This window comes from Rhododendron vialii, chromosome 3a, assembly GCF_030253575.1.
Source record: "Rhododendron vialii isolate Sample 1 chromosome 3a, ASM3025357v1".
NCBI classification, from domain to species: Eukaryota; Viridiplantae; Streptophyta; class Magnoliopsida; order Ericales; family Ericaceae; genus Rhododendron; species Rhododendron vialii.
In genome coordinates this window covers 3,046,873-3,069,035 of record NC_080559.1, presented here as the reverse complement: position 1 = coordinate 3,069,035, position 22,163 = coordinate 3,046,873, and the positions used below count along the sequence as shown (strand labels likewise).

Sequence of the window (22,163 nt, the reverse complement as noted above, 5' to 3'; positions counted from 1 at the left end):
TTCGTTGGTTGACCTCTTGCCAACCTTGTTATCTTTTGGGTCTCGAGTGGCATGTGATTGTCGTGGGGGTGGGCCCCAACCATATTGGGATGTCATCCTCTCATTGTGATGTTTGCTTTCTCTTGCATGTCCCATATGTTTAATCCTTGTAACTATTACTGTTGATTAATAAAATCTATTTTTGGCTGTTCACGATCACTTTCCCTATAGTTTACTTTCCCTTCCTTCTCCGTAAGTGTACCTCCTGCATTTAATTTGTCAAGCTATGGTTTTTTTTTTTACTAAAGGCAGGAAAAGGATGAATGTTCCTACAAATACAAAAAAGAGATGTTCTGTGTTGAAAATTTTCGAAAGGTTTCCTTCTTGTGTATAATGCGTGCGTCTTTAATGTGCTTTGATTTGTATCATATGATCATTAGCCATTGTCTACAGTGATAGTGATTGGCATACTTGTGATTTACCAGTCCTTTCCTTTTTCTTTTTCTTTTTTTTTTTTTTGTGATTTACCAGTCCTTTCCTATATGCATTTGTCTTGTTATTACAGGCAATAGAAGCAAAAGATGCAGGGTAAATGAGTCCAACATTCAAGAGGATGCTTTGGAGAGGAGGATAAAGATGATATAGACTGGGAGGAGGCCGTCTTTCTTTGCATCGCTAAACTACTGTTTCATTCTCCTTTACACTTTTTTCCGTAAGGAAATTGATCTTTCTCGATTCTAAAATAGAAGAATTTTCCGTGTATATTTTCCGAGAAAGGGCTTGAGCGCGTTGAACAAAAATTTCAGATCTGCTTGTGCCAGCAATTGAATGTCATGTTACTGTGTTAGATTTGATGCATCTGTCTTGAACCAGTCCTAGTGCAACCCTTCAAAACAACACGCATTGCAGTTCTATCTCATCCTGTTATGTATTACGGCAAGCCTCCTTGTCGCATCTGACACTAGCTCTTTTTTCTATTTGTTCACATGTCAGTGCAGCTGAAAATGAGCTCCAAAATCAAATTATTGGCCACTCAATGTCATGTGAAGGAGATGTAAGCCAAGAAAATGCTGTGCTATTAAAGTTTGATTTGTTGACTGCACCTTTCAAAAGATCCGATCTCCTCATTCGTTTGACCACAATATGGAATGGAGATCTGGTTTTCAATCCAAGTTGTAGCAATTTTTCTTATTACATCAAACAACAGCTTATAGTTTCTAGCCCACTCTGAAATAAAAGGGGTACTGCCGTACCGCTAAGCCGTATAAGCGGGCAAACTTGCAAAGAGGGTGTATATACTAGCTAAAAAGCTAAGAAGAGGTGTATATACCATTCCCAGAAAAAGGAAAAAAAGAAAACGGTCACCCCATACAATTGATTAGTTCGTCCACATGAACCATCTTTCCACATGAAGAGTTTTCTTGATTGCCACCACAAAGATCAAGTACACACTTTGAAACTAAAAAGCTAAGAAGAGGTGCCTGTGGTTAGCACAAACTCATGCGACATCATAAACAAAATGCTGGAATCAAATTGGAAAATCTATAAATAGACTAGTATACAGTGTTTCGCCTTCTGGTAGTGCATGCCACCAATTACCCAACCAGAAAGCTTAACCAAAACTGAGGGATTTTGCTCCACTGAACAATGAATAATCCCAAAAATATCCAAATTACGTCGTTTCAACAAAGCAAAATTTTGCACCGGGCAAGTAATGGACCTAAACCATGTGCCAACTCCACATTCTGAATATTTATCAACAGCTGACTTGTTATGAGATCTTCTGTATCTTTTCAAACTCACCTGCCGATTGGAAGAGTGATTTTATGGAACTCTTCCATAGGCTATAATTTGGGCTCTCCCTTCTGTTTCCTTTTTCAAACTCACCCGCCGATTGGAAGAGTGATTTATGGAATCTTCCATAGGCCATAATTTAGGCACGCTTCTGTTTCCTTGCCACTTTCCTGTTCTTGGCCAATTTGGAGGCAGCCCCAGGTCTATGACTAGCCTCTCGAAATTTTTTTCTTCCTTTCGTGTGGTTTATTTGCGTCTTTCGGCTAGCTGTGGGGTCCCCATTAAAATTCCTCTTGTTTCTTGCATTTCCACGTGATTGACCTTCAGTTCGTCGATCAGCAGTATGACTGCCAGCCTTTTTCACAAGCTTCATCCCGCGCTTCCTAAATCTAGACTCCACTTTACCATCTTCCTCAGATGGAATACTAGGTTCCTCGCGTTTCCTCTTCCGTTGCATCCTAAGTGAAATGTAAGTAAAAACATAATGAGAAATTTGATGAAACATAAAATTTGAATATGTACAAGTTTCTTCATCGTTCATATAACAAACACACCTCCTGGGAGATGACTCCAAAACCTCCGGTTCCATATCAGTAGCGCTACTTTCCTTCGAACTTGCTTTGCCATGTCGATTCTGAAACAAAAGTATAGTGCACATTCATTTTTCAATGGTTATTGTTTCGAATTTTTGGTAAATTAATTAATTCAATGTCACCTATAACGAATTTGTGACAAACAGAACAAAAAGGAGAGTTTACCTCCAAAATGCCTTTGACAAAATTCAGATGTTTTTCTGGTGTAACTAACTTAACTTGGGCTGAACCACACCTACGCATGAGGATCTCCAGAATGACAGTGACCTATACTAATGATGAAATACACACATTTATATCACTCAGACAAAAGGAGAAGCAAGAAACATCAACACAAATACTTCAAAACTGAACATGTCTTAAACCAAAATTAGACGTGCCTTAGCTCTAAAGTGATGCCGGGAGACAGATGACCATCGGACAACTTCATTGACAATATCAGGCAGAATATTCTGTAGGTCTTTTGCCTGATGGCACAATACAAGTACTTTTACGAATCCCAAAACAGCCTATTCGATTCAAAAAGAATTTATCAGAATTAAAAAGTATCAAATGGTTAAGAACATGGATTAGAAGTTAGGGCACACTCACTTTAATTACTTCGACAGCTTTGGTTTGCAGCAAAGCTAGAACAGATGGGACCAGATCAGGTACCAAAAGACAGATTTCTGCGTTGTTATGTACCACTACAGATAGGGCTGAAACAGCTCCACTCTTTATGTGAGGAGAGGAACCAGAGAGATATCCCATTATCTGGATATTTGCAAAAATTGGAGATGTTAAACTATAATGTAAAATATATGCAGAAAATGTGGATATAAATAGAAAATTGTAGCCAGAAATTTGGCTTCATATCATCACATGAATAGAAGAACGCAAATATACTGTATAAGATAAATTTTGAAGGTATTTTGGTATACTTACAGGCACTAGACCATTAACGAATGTATAACCAAATCATTGAATACAGACCTAAATGGAATACCAAATATGCCTGGAAAATAAAGTCCCAAATCACCTGGACGACCACAATGTGCAATACATAAGCATGAGGGTACCCTCACTTCAATTACTAGCTTTTGAGGTAGAGTTCTACCAAAGACTAGGTAACATGGCACCAAAGCTAGAGTACCGTGGATGGGAAAGGTGTCCCTAGCCTGCATGCAGTAGGTGTTGTTGTGTGAGCACGCTACGCATGAGAGAGGGTGCGAACTGAAGCCCCACATTGCCCGGTACCAAAGTAGTGTGCAGTGTAGAAGTGTGAGGGCCCTTACCCAGATAGTGAAGTACCACAATGCAAGAATTCGTTTCACTCCTTATGCTCTCGAACACTATGTAGCACCGACACTCCAAAAGGGCGCCGTGTCCATGTATTGGACACGGGGACACGCCACGTGGCGCGCCCAATAATTTTTATTATTTTTTGATAGGGGACACAGCTGGGGACGGCAGGGACACGGCTGGGGACACGGCTAGGGGTCAAAATGTAATATTTTTAAAATTTTTGAGGGTTAATATGAAATTATTCAAAACATCTGGGTTAAACTATAATTTTCCCTTTGAAAAAAATTTAAAAAATTTGTGAAATTATTCATATACAATAGTTCATAATTTTTTTTATATATATGTACATATATTTATTTTTTATTTATACATGTGGCGTGTCCCCGCCGTGTTAGTATCCCCTTTTTTTTAGAATTGCCGTGTCCCGTCTCCATATCCTTGTCCGTGCTACATAGCTCGTACGTACCTCGTACGTACGATATATCTGCAATTACAAGGGTGCACAAAATCCCTAGTCCTTAGAGTGTCTCCAATGACATAACCACAACCAAAAGATTTTAAAGTTGGCAGTGTTGGTCCAAAATATGGCTCATTAACCAAACTTAGCAACCCCTTAACTAATAACCAAATTTTGGCCTTTGGATAAACAAAATTAGCAACCTTTTCTCCTTGGACAACCAAATTTAATGGGGACCACACTCTCAATCTTTCCTTTCTCTTTCTTTCTCTCTCCTCATATAACTATCAATGGACCCACCCAACTTACATTTATTCACAACTCTCTCTCTCTCCCCGAAAAATGGTTTTTTGATTATAGACTAAAAATGTCCATTGTGGGAGTTAGCATAGTTAATATATTAGCAATCTCTTAAATGGATAACCAGAAGATGAGGGGAGTTTCGATTATCCAATTTTGGTTATGCCATTGGATCCCTTAGAAGGCAACTTCTTTACAAGTTGCACAACTTGACCCCTAACCAAAAAGGTAACAAGCATGGTGGCAGGGAGGAGAAGCTTTGTCTAGTTCTATAGCAAATTGGATCTGCTCCATCTCAATCATATCCACATATTAGACATTTTTGTTTATTCTGTGGCTAAGCTACAGTAAAATAGAAATGCAACAGGAATTGCAAATCCCATTGCACCTTTCACCTAGGGCAAACACAATTGAGTTCAGAAATCAAGAATGCTGTAGATGTTCCAATCAAGTAGCGCGCCAAATACCATTTGTTTCAGCGCTAAAAAGCCAAAGCCCATAGCTTTGGTGACATCTCCGGCGTGAATAGTGACCTTTTACTGGTCCAAAATCAAATGTGGCCAGGAACAAGAAGTAGTAGCCCTCTACCCAATACCTATCACTCTAAATGTAGGTAAAACTCTGGTATTTGTGTGATTATATGCATAAGTATATCTTCGCGTACAATATACTCAACGTTACAGGGTCCACCCTGAGAAGTGAGCATCGTCTATTATTTAAGAATTAAGAGAAAAATACAAAACATGAGCAGTTAATGGTATCCAATTAGTGATTATATGCAACACAAGGAAGCACATGAACTACAAAATAAGAAAACTGTCTTAAATAATGAAGCTAAATGCATTCATGCTATGCCAAAGCAGGTCAGTGATGCACCTACCATGCTAACAAGCTTTTGGTAAGGCCCATCAGAAGTAGCAAAGGGCAATTCTTGCAAGGCAGAATTTATGCCAATAAGCATATCATATGCTGCTTTTCTAGCTTCTTCAGTGGACTGGAACAAAAAAGAAATCAAATAATTTAAACACGCCAAATTATAAATATAATAATATACATCACTGAAAATCACACAAACAAATTAGATAACAAAAGATGGCTTACACATTTTATATGCAACGATAAGTTCAAAATAGCAAACCACGTAACAGTTAAAGGCCAAACACGATGTGTAGGACAGGACCTGGTACGGCCACCAAAACTAGAAAATGACCTTAACTTCAAGCACCAAACACATAGCGTCTGTCAAAGTTTCTCCACAGCGCCATACATGGTCATTTCTTTTTTGTTTGGCCCAAAAACCACCAACTCACCATCAAACTAGGCAGAAAGCCAAAAAGCTTTGAAACAAGTTGATGCGATAATGACGGGGGGGAGGAAGAAGAAAGAGTGTGACTTACATGCCTATCAACTCAAACTAGGCTGACGTCCTTTTTCCATCTCATAGGTCACAGCAAGTATTGTGGTTTTCTGAATTAAACTACAGAAACCATGCTTTCTTCAAAAATCTCTTTTTCTTTTTCTTTTTTTTTTTTTGGAAAACCTAAACACCTTATCAGCTCAAAAACTCTTTCCTTAACCATGGAAAACAGACCTTTCTTTTAGCTTACACAAAGGCCTTAGTTGTCATAATTATCTTCAAAAGCCACACAATTTAGATGCTCCAACTAGATGGGGCACAAACTCTCAGAATAAGATTCACACACACACACCAACCACGCACCCACATAGCAGCTTTTACATGAAATATTTGAAAGAATCATACTAATATTTCAGAATTTCTGAAGCAGCTCTTACATCTTTTATTGTGATTATAACCTCGTTGAGAACAAGAAAAGCATTTGAGTTTTCCTCGTCCAAACCTCCCTGCGAAAAGCAAATGGAATTGTTAATACACATCCAATATCATCTACAGATGAGAAGATATGGATTGGCCAGCTATACATAGCAAAGCCTTACATGTCTCGTACATGTGAATTCCAAGTACAAAAAGAATGAATATCAGCACAAAGTATGTGAATCCAAAACATAATGGGATGATGCAGTTCATTGTAAATGAACTTCCACCGAGGAATAAGATTTGAACCTGTAGTGTGTCAACCAACAATATCCGGAAGCAAGCAAAACGACTTCTAAGTGTTGCGATGTTAACGGGAGGCTTCAAGCCAAGTAGAAAATCCATCAGCTCATTGACATGTGATGAACGAAACCAAGAATGCTCCTGCAACACGGTTAATCAAACTGAACATTTTTCTTGAGACGTATGATTCATTCTCAGACAGATCAGATTACGAATGTAAACCTCTAACATCCTGCTCAAGGTGTTGTAAGCTTCACTCTGACAGTCCTCATTACTTTCCTAAACACAAAAAGTCAGATAAGTGTTTTTTCACATTGGCCAGATTTACTAAATCTAGCAAATAACATTGTCGATAATAATGAGCAAGTCATGCAGTGCCTCTAATCATGAAAATACCTGCAAAGTGTGTTTAATTAAGCTCAGAATTGAAGTTATGAGATCCTCACTAGCTCCTTCAACAAGAGAAGATGCTAGTTCCACTGTTAGGCCCCTGTACCAAAATTAAATTCAACAAAAACAACATGAACAAACTGTCCATACATAAAATTCTAAATCAGCTTCAGCGGGGACTTTTCATATTTTCACATAACCACCTATACAATAGTAAAGCTCTAATATCCAAAAGGAAATACTGAGATATTAACCTCTTTAATAGGTTACCAGAACTACAAGATTTGTGAAGTGCAGACATTTCAATGGTATCACCAGCCTACACTCTCAAACGTGGACTCACGCATGGGAGAGGGAGGAAAGTGGATAAATCTCTTACAGGTGCAGGTGAGAAAATTCCTGATTTATACATGACATGACAAACTACAATTTTCAAAAAAATGCACGATGTGGCACACCTAGACACTTTAAGGCTTGACCACATATTGCATCCATATTATGGGTTTATACGTACCAACTTTTATTTACAGATGACAAAATATACAATATGACTAATCAAAAAAGAAAACAATACATTTTTTTATAATAAAAAAACTCCAATACACCATTTGCACTTGTATTCAACCCGTGACGGATGTCCGTCTCTAAGCGTCCGAAGCATGTCTAGTTTGAAAACAAGTAAAACAATACATGTTCTGCAATGACTGAAAGTGTGGAGGGTGTACGACACAAGCCACCTTCTGAGAATTGTACGTGCTTCTTAACCTATAATCCAGCTTGAGGAGAATATACAGTTATAAGAGGTCTTCTTTAATGTGAATGAAGGTGAGTTTGGCCAAACTTTTTGTGACTTTTCTACACGGTCTTTTTGGTTGTTTTCTCTTGATCTTTACCAGATTTGGGTCATATTTTTACACCATATTTTTCCTCTGAAGACCAAAGTTGAAAAAAGTTCATTAGACCACCAAAAAGACACAAAATGTCAGTATTTTCTTCAAACCCGAACAATGTGATGTAAAAATTATACCCAAATCTGGTAAAACTTAAGAAAAAAATAACCAAAAAGACCTAGCAAAAAAACTCCTAAAAAGTTAGGCCAAATTTACCCTTACTGAGGGGCACCATAGGACCAATGGTGGCAGCACCAGGCATTATTCAAGGTAAAGAGTTTGACACCCCTCCCCAGTGAACTACAACTGAAGCTATCAGTGTGAGTAATAGGATAAGTACCAAGGGCTTTCAGCAGATTTCTTGCATTTCTGATTTGCTTGCAACATAATAAGTTCTAGCAATATATCATTTCGTTAACTGTGTAAGGGCAATTTGCATCGCACTAGGCTTGCAAAAACAGAAGTCAAGCTTACTCACACAAATAATTGAATCTATTTAGCGATAGGTAAATAGATCAGTTACGTCAGCCCTCCTACAGGTTATGGACTTTCTCTGAAATTTGGTTCCCTTTCTTTCTATGCTATGTCATGCTCTTAACAGGGGTTATAGTTGGCTTCTTTTCTTAGAATCTCCCCCCTCCTTTTTGGCTCCAGCATCATCTAGTTTCAAGATGATAATTTTCTATTAGAGTAGAGATTGGAAAGCAGCGTGCTATGTAACTTTCGGTTATTTTTCTTCCCCTTTCTTGATAGACGTCTAGTCCTCCTTGCATTATGTATTATCTATACACTCTTTCCTTATAAAATTCCTCTTTGGCTGACCCCCAAAATAAAACTATCCAAGAGGTTACCTGCATACTAGGAGAATACCAAGTCAATATGAGAACCACATAGATGTACATAAGCAACTACGGATATGAAAAAAGAAGCTATCAAAACCAGTTATTAGCTTAGGCAGATTAAAAATAACAAAAAACTGTTCATCTAAGCATAAGAGTTTTGAACTGACATTGAAAGCTCAATAAAAAGTTTCTTGAGGGTTAACGAATAAATATATGCTCAAAAGAATCATAACAGAACAAGATTAAATTGATGAGAGACAAAAATAATCAACAGAATAACTTAAGAGAGAACAAGACTCAAACTTATGCTTTATTTTTTTGTATGCTATCCATGTCAAGACTTGATTGTGGGTCTGCCACTCAAACACACATATCCCCGTGTTAGACAAAAGCCACACAGCCCGTCAGAAGTTATATTTATCTTGGAGGACACGATGAGCTCCCCCCATACCATCATCTCTCCATATTCCTCCATACATCAATTATGGGTTGTGCCCCGAGTTCAAAACAATAATCTGAACCGTTTATCCCATAGACACCGTACAGTATAACATTTGAATAAAAAATCAGCTTGATCGGATATTTCGTGCATAAAAATGGGACAGAAAAATAATTCTTACACAGTCCACTTTATCAAACCACGTACATTATTCAGGTCTCTATAGATATCTAATTAAGCTGATTTTTGCAGGAATGCATTGGAGCAAGCTCTATTGGATGCAAGGTTTGGATAACCTGCCCACAAGTTGGAGCACGGAGTACGGAGAGATGTTGTATGGAGGGGAGGTCAACCCGCACTGGGACATCATACGGACTCTATGTCAGGCTTTTTCAACATAGTGGAGTTCAAACAACATTTTAGGAAGTTAGTGAAGCAACAAAAGTATAGTAATCGAAAACAGGGAGTAAATTGTAAGACCAATACAACTTCCCCCTAATCATGGGATGTATATTTTCTCACCCAGATCGGAGATCCATTCCATCGAGAATGAGAGATGGCGAGCAGAGCCTAGTGGATGACCAGAAGTGGTATGTGTTTAATCAAACATGATTTGGTAGGCCAAGTTGCTTAAGTATTTTTTTAATACTAGAAAAGGGTCTAGGAAAATTTCCCACTGTAATGGTAGTTTGTGACTGTTGTATTGATATAATTGCAAGTAAAAGACACGTAAAACACAATTATTTGTCGTATTTAAGTCGTGAACATATATGATTGTTAAAAAAATCTGTACCCATGCATGTGTCCATCTGTACCAGCTGTTCAATGACTAAGTTTTTTTTATTGAAGAAAATAAACAAAGAAGTAAAAATAAAAAGCACCCACAATAAACTTATTACCTCTTTGCTTCTTTTTCACTATAAGTAAAGTTGCCCTGCTGTTGAACACGCAAATCATCTGTACGACTCACTTGCTTTCCAGATTCATCTAAATCATTTATTAGCTGATATTTTTCCAGTAAGGATATGAAAATCCTTTTCGTCACCGAAGAATCAGTGATAGATGCTAGGCATGTGATGGTATCCTGCCATTAACACATGAAAAAGGGGTCAATTTCTTGTTAATACAGTGGCGAGTCTGCAGACCAATATGCTGCCAGCAAATAAGTATCACTTTGGCGGGCCTATCTTGAACTAACATGTGTCGTGATTTTTATGTACTATGCATATGAGAAGATTTTGGAATAGCTGGGCTACTGGCAGTAGGAAGAATTACACCAGATGAAAATCACTGATTAAACTTCACAAAAGTATCTATGGAATCTAAAGCTAATTAGCAATACACACATTTCATAGTCCCAACTGTTTAATCCAAGAAACAGAAATTTAGCTTACTTTCAAATAAAAAAAGTATCACCATACCCCACTTTGAAATAAAGATCTAGCAGCACTTTATACAGTTTAAAATATGACAAATTAAAAGGAGTGTCGAAGAAAACACGTGAAGGGACATCAATCATTGGATAAATCACTCAATCTAAATAGAGGAGACCTGTAAATGATAACCATGAGAACTGGAATCAGAAAAGCATAGGATTCAATCATAAAAAAAGTAAGCAAGAACTGACTCATCAACCATGTCACACCATATAAGGAGAAAAGTACAAGATGAAACCTTCAAATATGCACGTTGCTCTGGGGTTGACCCAAAAAAGACATCAACCAAAGCCTGAAGCAACTCCTCAGAGCATGACGCCAAAACCTTGATGTTTCTGCTTGCTTTTTTCTTTGAATAAGATTTACTTCCAAACTCGATTTCAGACGTCTTTGGAGGCGCTGCAAACTCTCCGGCACTCACACTGGATCCAAGAACACTTCTATTTTGATTCACAAGTTCCTACGAAGCTAGGCATGAGATAAATATGACTAAATGCCAGAGAATGGAATTCAAGAAGAAAAACCATTCAAGATAAATTTAAGAAAATAGAAAACAAACAAATGCATAAGTGATGTAAATGCTTGAAGGCACACCTGCAAAGCAATGGCTATATTTTGGAGCATATATGAGTCCTTCGTGATGAAAGGAATTAAAAGCTTCACTAGAGATCCAAAATTTTGGTATGTATCAGTTGGATGGCGACAGAAGGCAGGTAAGAGTCCCCAACAGCCACATGCATATGCCTGCAGATCTTTTCTACTTGCCGACTTTTTAGCTAATACAAAAACAGAAAGACGAAAATTCCAATTCCATGATTAACAAAACTCAACTACTGCAAGCTCTTACATAGTGTACCATCACAGAAGACATACAAACATAACTCAGTGGAAAGTTGAAAGAATAAATAAATTGAAACTATATGATTAAAATAGGTTTCATTCCCTTCTCTTCTATGCTTTTACAAAGACTCAAACGTAAAGTTCCGAAGCCAACAAGCTCATTAGAAACTATTTGCGAAGCAGTTACGGCATTTCCTTATGGAGTCCAACTCATGACAACAATCCTGTGCAGGGAATGTCTCATAATGACCAACCAGGAAATTGTCCCCCCTTAAAAACTATAGACTCACTATGAAAGCCTTGGCAAAAGAAATCACAATAAAATAGTGTCTCCAGGATACTACAAAATCAGTTAAGTGTTAGAAGTAGACACAATGGAACCGAAGGACATACAAAACAGCATACCATACGCTATGCACACACAACTCTCACCTTCTGTACATATAGTTACATCAACAAGAAATTGTGCTCCAAAATGAAAGGAGACAATGCAAGAGAATACATCGGAAGACAAGAAGTTCAGAAAGTGAAGAAAAATATAAAGAGACAAGTATTACAATCAAACCGCTCTACACTATCAGAAAATAAACAATAACGGCATCTGAAGAGCAAAAGGAAGCCAAATATTGAAAAGCCAAATTTATCCGATAACCCTTCCATGACATCAAAGTTTTCCTAAAGGTTTTAGCATGGTATCCATCCCCATAGCTAAAGGAATACAAGAGTTTATTGCCATGAACTTTCACGCTTGGGGTTCTTGGGAAGGTTCTTGGCGCACCTCTTATTTCGGACTTTGAGTGGACCTGGATCCTCCTCATAAAGTTACAACAATTTGATTAGAGTACACAAGTACTATAAAAAGGGTTTAAATTTGGATCCCTATTCACCAAGCTAATTAAAGACTGGCTGTTAGAAGCAGTGGAAAATAATGCTTTACAAGTTGAAGTAAGTGAGCATTGCGAGGACAAGATTAGATTGGAGGTTAGCAGTGGGAGATGTTCAATGAAATCATGTTGATTCTATCTCACAAGTGATAATCAAGGAAAAACAAATGGGTCCTACAGATGTTGTATGCGCAGATAGCAAAAGAATTAAGTGAACCACCTTTCATCACATTGTGATGCCAATCAACAGTTAGAGAGTTGATTTTTGGTTTTTACTGGCTCCAGTGATTGAGTCACAATAGCGAGGCTAACATTGGTGACAAACCCTTTATGCAGTGCGTTTGAAGGGAAACGAAGTGGCTGAGTATTAAGGAGGGATGGAACCCGATAAATAAAACAAAGGATATACTTGATTGAACCTTTGATTTCTGTCTGGAGGACAAGAGATTTTAGGAGGGACTATAGACTTTTCCTAGTGCCCGTACATGACCCCAGTTCAGTGTCATTCTAATCCCTACTATTTATTACTATCATTAGAACAGACAAAAGAAGAAAAAACAGGGAAGGTACATGAACAAATGGGTGCATGCAGCGATGATAAGAGGATGATGAACAAATGACAACGGTATGGAGTTGCAAAAGCACGAATTACCATGTTAAAGAGCCAAAAGCACTTCCACAAACATTGCCTCAAGTAAGGGTAAGACACTTTTGGCAAAATCACAGAGATCAACATTCTACATGGTGGCCCATGTTCCATTACCCCTAGAGAATTAAGCTCCAAATGAAATAGATAAACTGGAACATACTAGATAAAACGGACCAACACCTCAGAAGACAGTACGGAACAGAAAACGAAAGCAAAAACATCTTGACCAAATCGCAACCGAATTTAAAACAAAAAGTGTTCCAAATAGTTTGAGCCGGTACCTTTAGCAGAAACCTGCTGGAAGGATTCAGCAAGTGGCACAATATGCTCTATAAAGAACTGTAAGGATGATCCAACTACGTAATCCCTCAAGAGAGGCATCAACCACACATTTGAACAAGTGAGATCTTCGGCGTTAGGGTTGATAGGTACAAGGGTAAGTATCTTCTCTGGCCCTATGGCAATAACAGCAGATCCAATACATTCCTGAAGCTGCATATAAGTTGACTATCAATGCCTAGATAACACCAGCAAAACAGATTTTCCAAACAAACAGTAAACTGATTACTATCAGTCAAGCAAAGTTCCTATTAAAGATATGTTTAACTCCATCCAGGTTCCTTTTAAACAGACAATAGGAAATATAACATTGAAGCACAATCCAGATATTTGGTGTCAGACAGGAGAGGATGACAAGCTATATTGCTTTGTTTGCAATTTAGCTGCTACAGACAAGATGATTACCCACATTTGAAGTGATCACTTGAACAATATCACCTCATCCAGAGGATAATCGAGCCAAAATTATAGAAGTCCGAACCCAAGAAAAAAAACACATTAGGGAATCCTAAATATAAGGAAAAAGAAAAAAGAAAACCGCAAACCTAACTGAAATACACATTGTGAGGTGTTTGGAAAAACTTTATACTCTACAAAAGCTAATTCAGAAAATAAGGATAAAAAAGCATAAAAAGTGATGCTTGGCAGAATCCAATACCCACAAGAAGGTGGGAGGTAAAGTATCAAGGAGACACTAGGATATGTGGAATCCCAAATTGAAGTCATTGTCACTCAATCCTTTTAAACTGTAGAATGCCCTAATTGGAAACCTGACGCTTACACAACCCTTTAAATTCAGGATATGGATTTGATGAAAACTAAGATTGTTATAGGGTATGTCTCAATGATAATGTTGTATGTCCCTTTATAAAGTTGTTTTGAGTTATTGCTATCTGTTAGAGCTTGTCCCACATTGGTTAATTATAACCTCCAAAAACTAGTACATGAGCCTAGGCCTCCATTGATTGCCAATTGGTTTTGAGTTAGATGATTTGACATGATATCAGAGCTCCCATTGCGAGCAATCTTGGGTTCAAGTCCCTCCATTTGCATTTGTCACCCTTTGCATGATGTTTCTCCTTTTTGCATTCTTTCGCAGTATGTATGGATGTTTGCATCTCCACCAGCAAGACACAGTTGCACGTGAGGGAAGTTGTTGAATAGCTTGATATACATTGTTGGACCCATTTCCTAACAACCTAAGCTTTTGGACAATTGGTAATTTGATATGGATCCCCGCAGTTTGTGCCTTAAGCGCACCTTGTTTTGTTTTGATCCCTATGTTATGGATCCTTTGTTTACTTCTCCATGTGCGGGTTAGGGGTCGCACGTGTAGGGAAATGTTAGGGTTTGTCCCACATTAGTTAATTATAACCTCCAAAAACTAGTATATGAGCCTGGGCCGCCTCTCCACTCATTGCCAATTGGATGCTTTAACAGTAAACACAATCAATCGTGGGGCTGTAGTTGTTTTATAGGGCAGCTGCGTGGCAAATAGGACAAGCAAAAAGAAGTAATTAACAAGGCTCCAGGTTGATCTACGACAATTGGGAAAATTGAGGACCAGTAGTAGAAGTGCAAAGTTGACTGAGTTGGCCAGCCACCAGAAGGCAACTTGATAAGGTAACCAGCCTGGCATTGTCAAAATCATGGGTTGCACTCATAATGAGTATAAATCAGCTTGCTTACTTCATTCCCTCTCCCACCTCATCCTATGATTGCACCCTAGAAAATAAATCCCCCCCCCCCCCCCTCCTTTTTGTAATGAGTATAAATCAGCAAAGCCACAAATTAGAGAATCTTCAGTAAAACTCACATGTTTGGTGTCAAACTTACTCTGACAAGCAAGTTTCATCATGTCACCAAGTTTCAGTATCGTATCCTTCATATACAAGTATGAGATCTCACCTACAACCACAGATTCACAATAATGAAATGAAGTTAAGCCCATAGCAAAGCATTTGTCAGGAAGCCAACAAAGTTAGCAACCAAATTATAGATCATACAGACAAGTGACAAAAAAGAATCTGTCATAAGTGATTCTTGGAGTGATGACTCGAGTAAAGCTCTCTTATGATAAAAACTTTGGCTTATGGCATGGGAGTACGTGTCCAAGCAGCAGAATGTGTAAAAGGAAACCAAGATTGAAGTAACATATGATATGCTCCTTGTGCACCAATCAACTTCGACTATGCACATGCATTAAGCAATGACAGGTTTACATAGACAGCATCGTTCACTGCATGCAACTGACTAGGACTCGACTAAATTATTATCCATCCAACAGTTTCAGATTTTCTCATCGAAAACAATTTTTCAGTCAGACAACAAAATTATGTACCATAGTACTGGCATGTAGGCCATCTGATCTTTGCTTTTCAACTATCTAATTTAAAAGAATATCATTTGTAGCCATACAAAATGTTCATCTTTGATATCTGAAAATTTGAAATTCTTCATCCAACCTAGGGCAGGAAACCCGCAGAACTTCCTTCAACAATAAGAACTGTTACTAAAGATGAACGAGGGCATACACATAAATTCCAATCCACAAATGAAGGTTTTTCTACTTCAACTTTATAATCATGCGTTAAGTTTCAACGCTTACCAGTTTTCTGCCCTATATGGAGTCAAAGATGCGTTGACACGTTAAAAAGTCGTATGGACATTTGCAAAAGAAAGCACAACTTCATCTGTAAGATGAGGTTTGTGTTCTTTAGCAGACAACATCAAACGTAGGCACTCTAGAAACATTTGAAAGGTTAAATTCCAGAGAAGACAAGTTGCAATTGTAGTACTGGGCTCTCTATCATGAGACATTTTTTTAGCAGATAACTATTTTTGAGTAAATTCCTCTGCAAACATGTCTCTCAGTCTTTGGGAAACCAATTAACACACAGATAAGTCATGGTTAGCCGCATGGAATCAAGTTCATCATCTTGGTCAGCCTTTGGGAGAACTTTCAAGACTGCCCAGCAGCTGTAGTATTAAAGCTCACCTAGTCTACTTGACGAACGATCTCGTATTTAGATTTTAGATCGCAAGAAGAGCAGAGCCATTTTGAACTCAGTGCTACTAGTGAAAGATTCATGATCTATATAATTATTCGGACTGAAACTCACCATTTTCTTTTTGAAAATCCAAGGGCCTGGATAAAACTTAGGAATACCCTTTCGTTCTTTTAATTGAGTAGAAACACTTAACACTTGTGTCCATCAAAAATCATTTAACAGACGCGGAATTACAGCCATAGAAATTTGACTTCAACTTTAACCACATGAGATTAAGTCCAATACAGGAAATCTGTTGCGACCTCGTTGACATGGTGGCGAGATGTGGAGAAAAAGTAGGTAAACAAATACTTCTGTGGAGATCAAATATGGTAAATTCAACTATTAGGTCAGCCTGAGCTGAGGGTACAGAACAAGGAGGCCAGCCTCACAGAAGTTTAATGAAGCCTAAGAACGTTTGTCTGGATGCAGAGGGAATTTGGTTGACTCAAAAACCCATTTCGGCACATTCAACAATATGACTAAAAGCCCAAAGCAGTTCATCAGCGGAAATAGTATTTGATTATGAGTTTGAATGTGTCAACATCTAAAGAGATAGATCAAGATGCCAACATTTAAAAAACTAAGCAGGATGTGGAAGACGATTTCGGCACACTAGGATACATTTTAGCATATGCAGTAATAGTTGAAGAAAATCACATACCAAGTTTGTGGAACAAAACAGACATCACCGACAAAATATGCTCATTTGGAATTCCACCACAGCTGCTGAGCTCATTTTCAAAGATAACACATACGGATTTTATTGCATTTGCTGCCATGGTACACAAAACTTCATCATCAACTGACTTGTTATCAATTGTCAATAAGTTTCCACTGATATGGGAGTTAATCAACTCTTTCAAAATATCTGAAGCCTGCGCAGCAGTATCAGCCTCAGAAGTCAAAAGACCTAAAAATGCATAGCAAAGTTAATTATGTCCACGTCAGTACGAATAAAAGAACAATTTGTGAAGATTGAAAGTGGAAGCAAATTGTCATTAATAGTAAATGGGATTAATAACAAAACAGTAACGACATACAGAAATGCATCCATCGTTAGTAGCTATAATCCATTAGTTGGCAATCATAACAAGTAATTGCCCGTATGTACCTAACATGCACACAAAAATTAGCATTTTAACACCTGTTTAAGTTTTTTTTTTTTGATCCTCGGAGAACACCAAAAGGCAACACCTGTTAAGTTTGATTGCAAGGAATTGAACTGTATCATATAACCAAATAACAGTATCGGGACACGTGACGGTGGCGGGAGTATCAATACCCTGCGGGTATCAGGTGTAAGGTCATGGATTTTCTAAAAACATTAACAACCCCATAAGACTCGATTGTGCATGTTTTTGGCCTATACTAGTCTTAAGTTTCGCAATTTAATCAATATTGTGACCTGTTGAAAACATGTTTTGAGTGTTTGATGAGAACCAAGTTAATGTTAACGAAATAAAATATTTGTTTCAATGCTAAAAATTCCAAATCTTCAAGTAATTTGAATAGTAATGTCAAACTCTTCACTCCCACATCAGTTTTAAAGGAAAAAACAAGTGTCCCCAAAACAGTATAAAATTACCCCAAAGTGCATCCTTATCCCAAATCGACCCTACTTATAAACTACAAGGCTCCAGCAAATATAAAAGGTAACCCAACGGCAAAGATTCTCTTGCCAGCTTGCACACTTAACCATTTTGGTGAATATTAAGCATGCGAGTAGGCCAGTCACTCGAAGATTCAAATTGATCATTGGTGAATGGGCCCGGTTTGGCTCAGGATTTCCGTTTCAGTCCGGCACACAACGGAAGCGATACCGGGGTGTATCTGAACCAGAGTAGCCAACAACCAATACAAACCCGATTGAGAAGACTTAGCCGAATTTTAAATCCTGGCATTTGACTCGTAGAAAGGCAATTCATCTACATAATATAATGGGAGAAAATTATTTTTAACTTTTTAGATGTGATAAGAATCAAGTGAAGGATTTTGATTCAAAACTGCAGTGCCAAAAAAGGCAAGAGTGTATTTTGATGGACTATTGATTGATAAAGAATCAAAAACCTTATCGAAAAATGATCTCAAAAAGAACAGTTGTGTTGAGGAAATATTGATTTCCAAAAGTACATTTTTGACATGGATGACAATGGAAAATTCCTGAATTATAACCCAAAGGGGGGAGGCGAAGCAACTTGAATGTTTGGGTTGATGATCATCTGAGATGGTGCCCTCATATCAGAAGGCATGGTATTTGACTCTAAGCCAAAGTTGTACAAGTGAGCATTCTGGACTCTGTCTTAGGTAGAGGATTTTTTTTCTGAAAAGCAAAGCAAATATAAGCAGATCACCACATTAGTAAAAAGGGCATACCGCAAGGCAAATTTGGAAAAAAAGATATAAACCCAAACTAAAACCTCCATTTCGCCTCCAATCAAAGGCTACCTAGAACCCTGGGTCAACAAAAACAAAGCAATGCTAACACCTCCATTTCGCCTCCAAAGCAAATTACCAAAGGGAGAGGCCAAAGGAGCTAACACTATCAAAAAAGCGACAACCCCCGTCACACACGGAAAGAAAACCACCTCTTCCACAACCCACAACTGCAGGCAAAAGACATGGCACTATATATCCTCAAAAGAAACACTTCGGCAGGCCCACTTATCGAGTCTCCCAAGGTCTGCACCCCTTGTCGGAAAAGATATGAAGGCCCTAGCTCCTGCTCTTGTTCTTCAAGGCCCCTCCCCAAGTCTCCCAAGGTTTGGACAACTTTTTGCCCCTTATCAAAAGTAAATGAAGAAAAGCCAAAAACTCAGACGATAATTTTGCTTAAGTACTTGTTACAAACATAATTTTACTACTACACTCTAAAACAATATTCACAATTGATAGGACTTACAAACTATAACATTATCTTATATTACATGTTTATCTGTCTAAGTTTTTCCCAAACACTCCCCCCGGTGCTCCCAAACGAGAAGCTTCTACGAAACAAGCAGATTGCAACTATCAGTTCATGAGGCAAAACCATTATCAAAGGAGGAGGAGGCAAAACCAGAAGATCAACTATTAATGCATGGGCTGATGGGGCTTCCAATAGGGGCCAATTAATGCATGGAGAATAGGATGATCTGTCTGTCAATATTTTACATATAGTTTTATAGAGTGGGCTTCACAAGTGGACTACTTTGTCTAAGAATTGCCGTTCAAAAAAAACTGTCTAAGAATTTCATGGCTCAGTAGTTTGGTTCAACTCTATTTTGTTGGAATGCAAAAGAATCTACGTCTTTCATGAATATAAAAGCATATCAAATGAAATCTAAAAATTATATGGCAGATTCTTGTGCTCCATATCCCGATTTAGATCCATCTCCTTATATCCTCTATTTTTTCATTGTTCCATAAGAGGTATTCTAAGGTCAATCTACTTTTAATTCACTTCTCATTCTTCTCCCATATAAAAAATCTAGCACAAAAGGCAGAGTAACAATCAAAAACATGCTTACAAGTTATCATTGCAACTTTACTGATGCTTATGATGTCAATAAAGCAATAATTATTATTACGTTAAAACTTTTACCAACATGAGAGCATACCTGCTATGGAGCCAAATATCAAGGGAAGATTGTGGATCCATTTGCTTGCTTCCCCAGCTTGAAGTTTGTCGAGCGCACTTCTTAACAAGGTTGCCGCATACAAAACAGTGTCAGTGGGGTTCCTTTCCCCCAAGGATATATAAGATTTGAGGGATTTCATAATGTTCTCTGCCACTAGGATTACTACTTCACCTTTTGAAGTTTCAAAAACGGCTTTAATAACACCAAAAATGTGCCTTGTCAATGCTGAGAAGTGGGAATTCATGACTTTGTGCAGTTGAGAAGTTATTTTCAAACTGACTTTGACAGAGAGATATGGAAGAATATGTTTCAGTAGAGTAAGCATGTGAACAACATCTAGGTGCTCCGGTTTCGACAATATCTCATCTTTGGATGAATCCGTGTCTCCGGAAGCACTTATCTCAACTGCAAATGGCATACAGCCTTTGAACAAAGAGAGTACCAATTTACTGGCCTCGCTTGTGACAGCATGTGATTTTAGAGACTTGAAGACCTGAACAACACAATCTTGAGCGCATTTCCGAACCTGCAATGATGGAATTAACATAGCTCTAAAATTTTCATTTTAATCATAACCCATTCGTTTTTCTAACAATGCATTAAATTCAAACAGCAATCACAAAACAATTTGCAAGCAGAACTACAGAAGTGATAAAATTCAAGCAAATCAAACCCTGAATAAATTCTCAACAATAGGACGGAACTAGTCATTCGTACCAGGTGTAGGGTTTAAATAACCTTAAATAAGTTAGGAGAATGCTAAAAACAGCCCAATGGTGGGTTGTCGTTAAGGTTTAAAAAGTGTATTGAAATATGTAAAAGTATATTGAAAAGCGTAAAAAATGTATTGAAGTATATGGATTTTTTTTTTTTTTGTCTTTTTCTGAGCTTTCAATAGGACCCAATAGGGTACGGAACCGTGAGTTATGTTGGCACGACTGTGTTGCGAAAAATTCTGAATGCCTAATGACAGCATTGTCGGTGTGAATTCAAAAATTACAACTACTATGTGCTGAAAATAGATATCCAAATTAACCAATACCTTTGGACGCCTATCAATCGAGAACTTAAGAAGAGTCTCAAACCCTAATTTAACCAAATTCCACTCCTCCAAATTGCAAAACCCTAACAAAACGCCCAAACACTTGACCACAGCCCTAGCACTCGCGTTCGACACTGTGTCGCTCCTCCCCTCCGCCACCCCCACGAGGACCACCACCGCCTCAGCCGCCTTGGACGGCACGATCGCATTCTCCGGCACGAGCGGGAGAGCGATGGCGAGGAAGGCCGTGAGAGCGGAGAGCGCGTCGGCGTCTAGGGTTAGGTCAGAGTCGGCGAGGGTGGCGACGGAGGCGGCAAAGTAGGAGAGGGGGGTTAGGGGGAGGGAGGAGGAGAGGAGGAGGGAGCGGGTGGCGGCGGCGGTGGCGATGAGGTGGCGGTGTTGAGGGGCTGAGGACTTGTTGTAACGGTCGAGGAGTTGTTGGCAGATGTCGGTGGTGGGTGTGAAGGTTGTTTCCGTGTCGTGTTCGTGGTTGTGGTGGTGGTCTTGGTTTTTGTGTTCTGTGGAGGCTGGTGCCGTGGTTTTGCGCGGTGGCCTCATGGTGGAGGAGGTTTGAAGGTGAAGGAGGAGGGTTTAGGCAAACTGTGAGGGGTTTATGGGTTTTCACTTCCAGGGCATTTGGGGTTATCAAAGTTCAAAACTAGGAGGGGGCGTTTGGGAGGTAACTTTTTGGCTTTTTATTTTTCATTTTTTGCCTTTTTGACTTTTGGGATTATGATCAGAATGTATTTTGTATTTGGTAGAGTGTTTGGATGATATGTGCAGAATGCATTTTGCAGTAGGAGTAGTGTTTGGAAGATATGGAATAAAAATGAATTATGGATTGATTTTTTACTATGTTGCCCCCGGTTATTAATAATGGTGTATATTGTATATAAATAATGTTTTAATTAATTTTTTTTAAATGTACTTCCGAATTGGATTGGTGCATGAACTAAAATCACTGGTGTATGAAGTACATTTTTTAATTTTTTTTAAATGTACTTCCGAAATTGGACAAATAACGTTGATATTTTCAAGGGCAAAGTGGAGATTATTCCAAAAGGAAGAGGATAGGGTGGTCTTTTTGGCATGCCAGAATTCCAAAATGGGAAAATGACAATTCAAAAAGCTCCTTTTCCCTCATTCTCGGTTTTATTTTAGAAACATCAAAACCCAAAACTCATTTTTCTCAAAACCCATTTTCCCTCTTCTTGCCAAACACCCAAAACCCAAAAATTAGAATTGGAAGATGTAAAAA

At 38.3% G+C, this 22,163-nt stretch overlaps 1 protein-coding gene across 3 annotated transcripts; it reads right to left on the bottom strand.

The window, feature by feature from the left end:
• Positions 1-1,490: 1,490 nt before the first annotated feature.
• On the bottom strand, positions 1,491-21,564 carry LOC131319347 (uncharacterized). 3 transcript variants are annotated; one of them, XM_058349554.1, is made up of 19 exons: positions 20,906-21,563; positions 19,843-20,389; positions 16,908-17,156; positions 15,010-15,101; positions 13,136-13,346; positions 11,076-11,257; positions 10,720-10,941; positions 9,945-10,129; positions 6,881-6,974; positions 6,707-6,763; positions 6,491-6,625; positions 6,202-6,270; positions 5,288-5,401; positions 2,958-3,119; positions 2,747-2,875; positions 2,532-2,633; positions 2,328-2,407; positions 1,940-2,231; positions 1,491-1,844 (listed from the first exon to the last, which is right to left on the bottom strand). In XM_058349554.1, the coding sequence occupies exons 1-19, from the start codon at positions 21,461-21,463 to the stop codon at positions 1,824-1,826; spliced, it is 3,501 nt and encodes a 1,166-aa protein (XP_058205537.1). In that variant the 5' UTR covers positions 21,464-21,563; the 3' UTR covers positions 1,491-1,823. The 3 variants fall into 3 exon arrangements, with proteins under 3 accessions (XP_058205537.1, XP_058205536.1, XP_058205539.1); XM_058349553.1 differs by having other exon boundaries at positions 1,491-2,231; positions 20,906-21,562; XM_058349556.1 differs by lacking the exon at positions 2,328-2,407 and having other exon boundaries at positions 1,491-2,231; positions 20,906-21,564.
• Positions 21,565-22,163: the final 599 nt, after the last annotated feature.

Coding starts and splice junctions, on each gene's coding strand:
- LOC131319347 (XM_058349553.1), bottom strand. CDS start 21,463: ATGAGGCCACCGCGCAAAACCACGGCACCAGCCTCCACAGAACACAAA. Junction 15,102..16,907: donor TGTTTTGTTCCACAAACTTG/GTATGTGATTTT, acceptor CTGTGGTTGTAG/GTGAGATCTCATACTTGTAT. Junction 10,942..11,075: donor ATATAGCCATTGCTTTGCAG/GTGTGCCTTCAA, acceptor CTAGCTTCGTAG/GAACTTGTGAATCAAAATAG.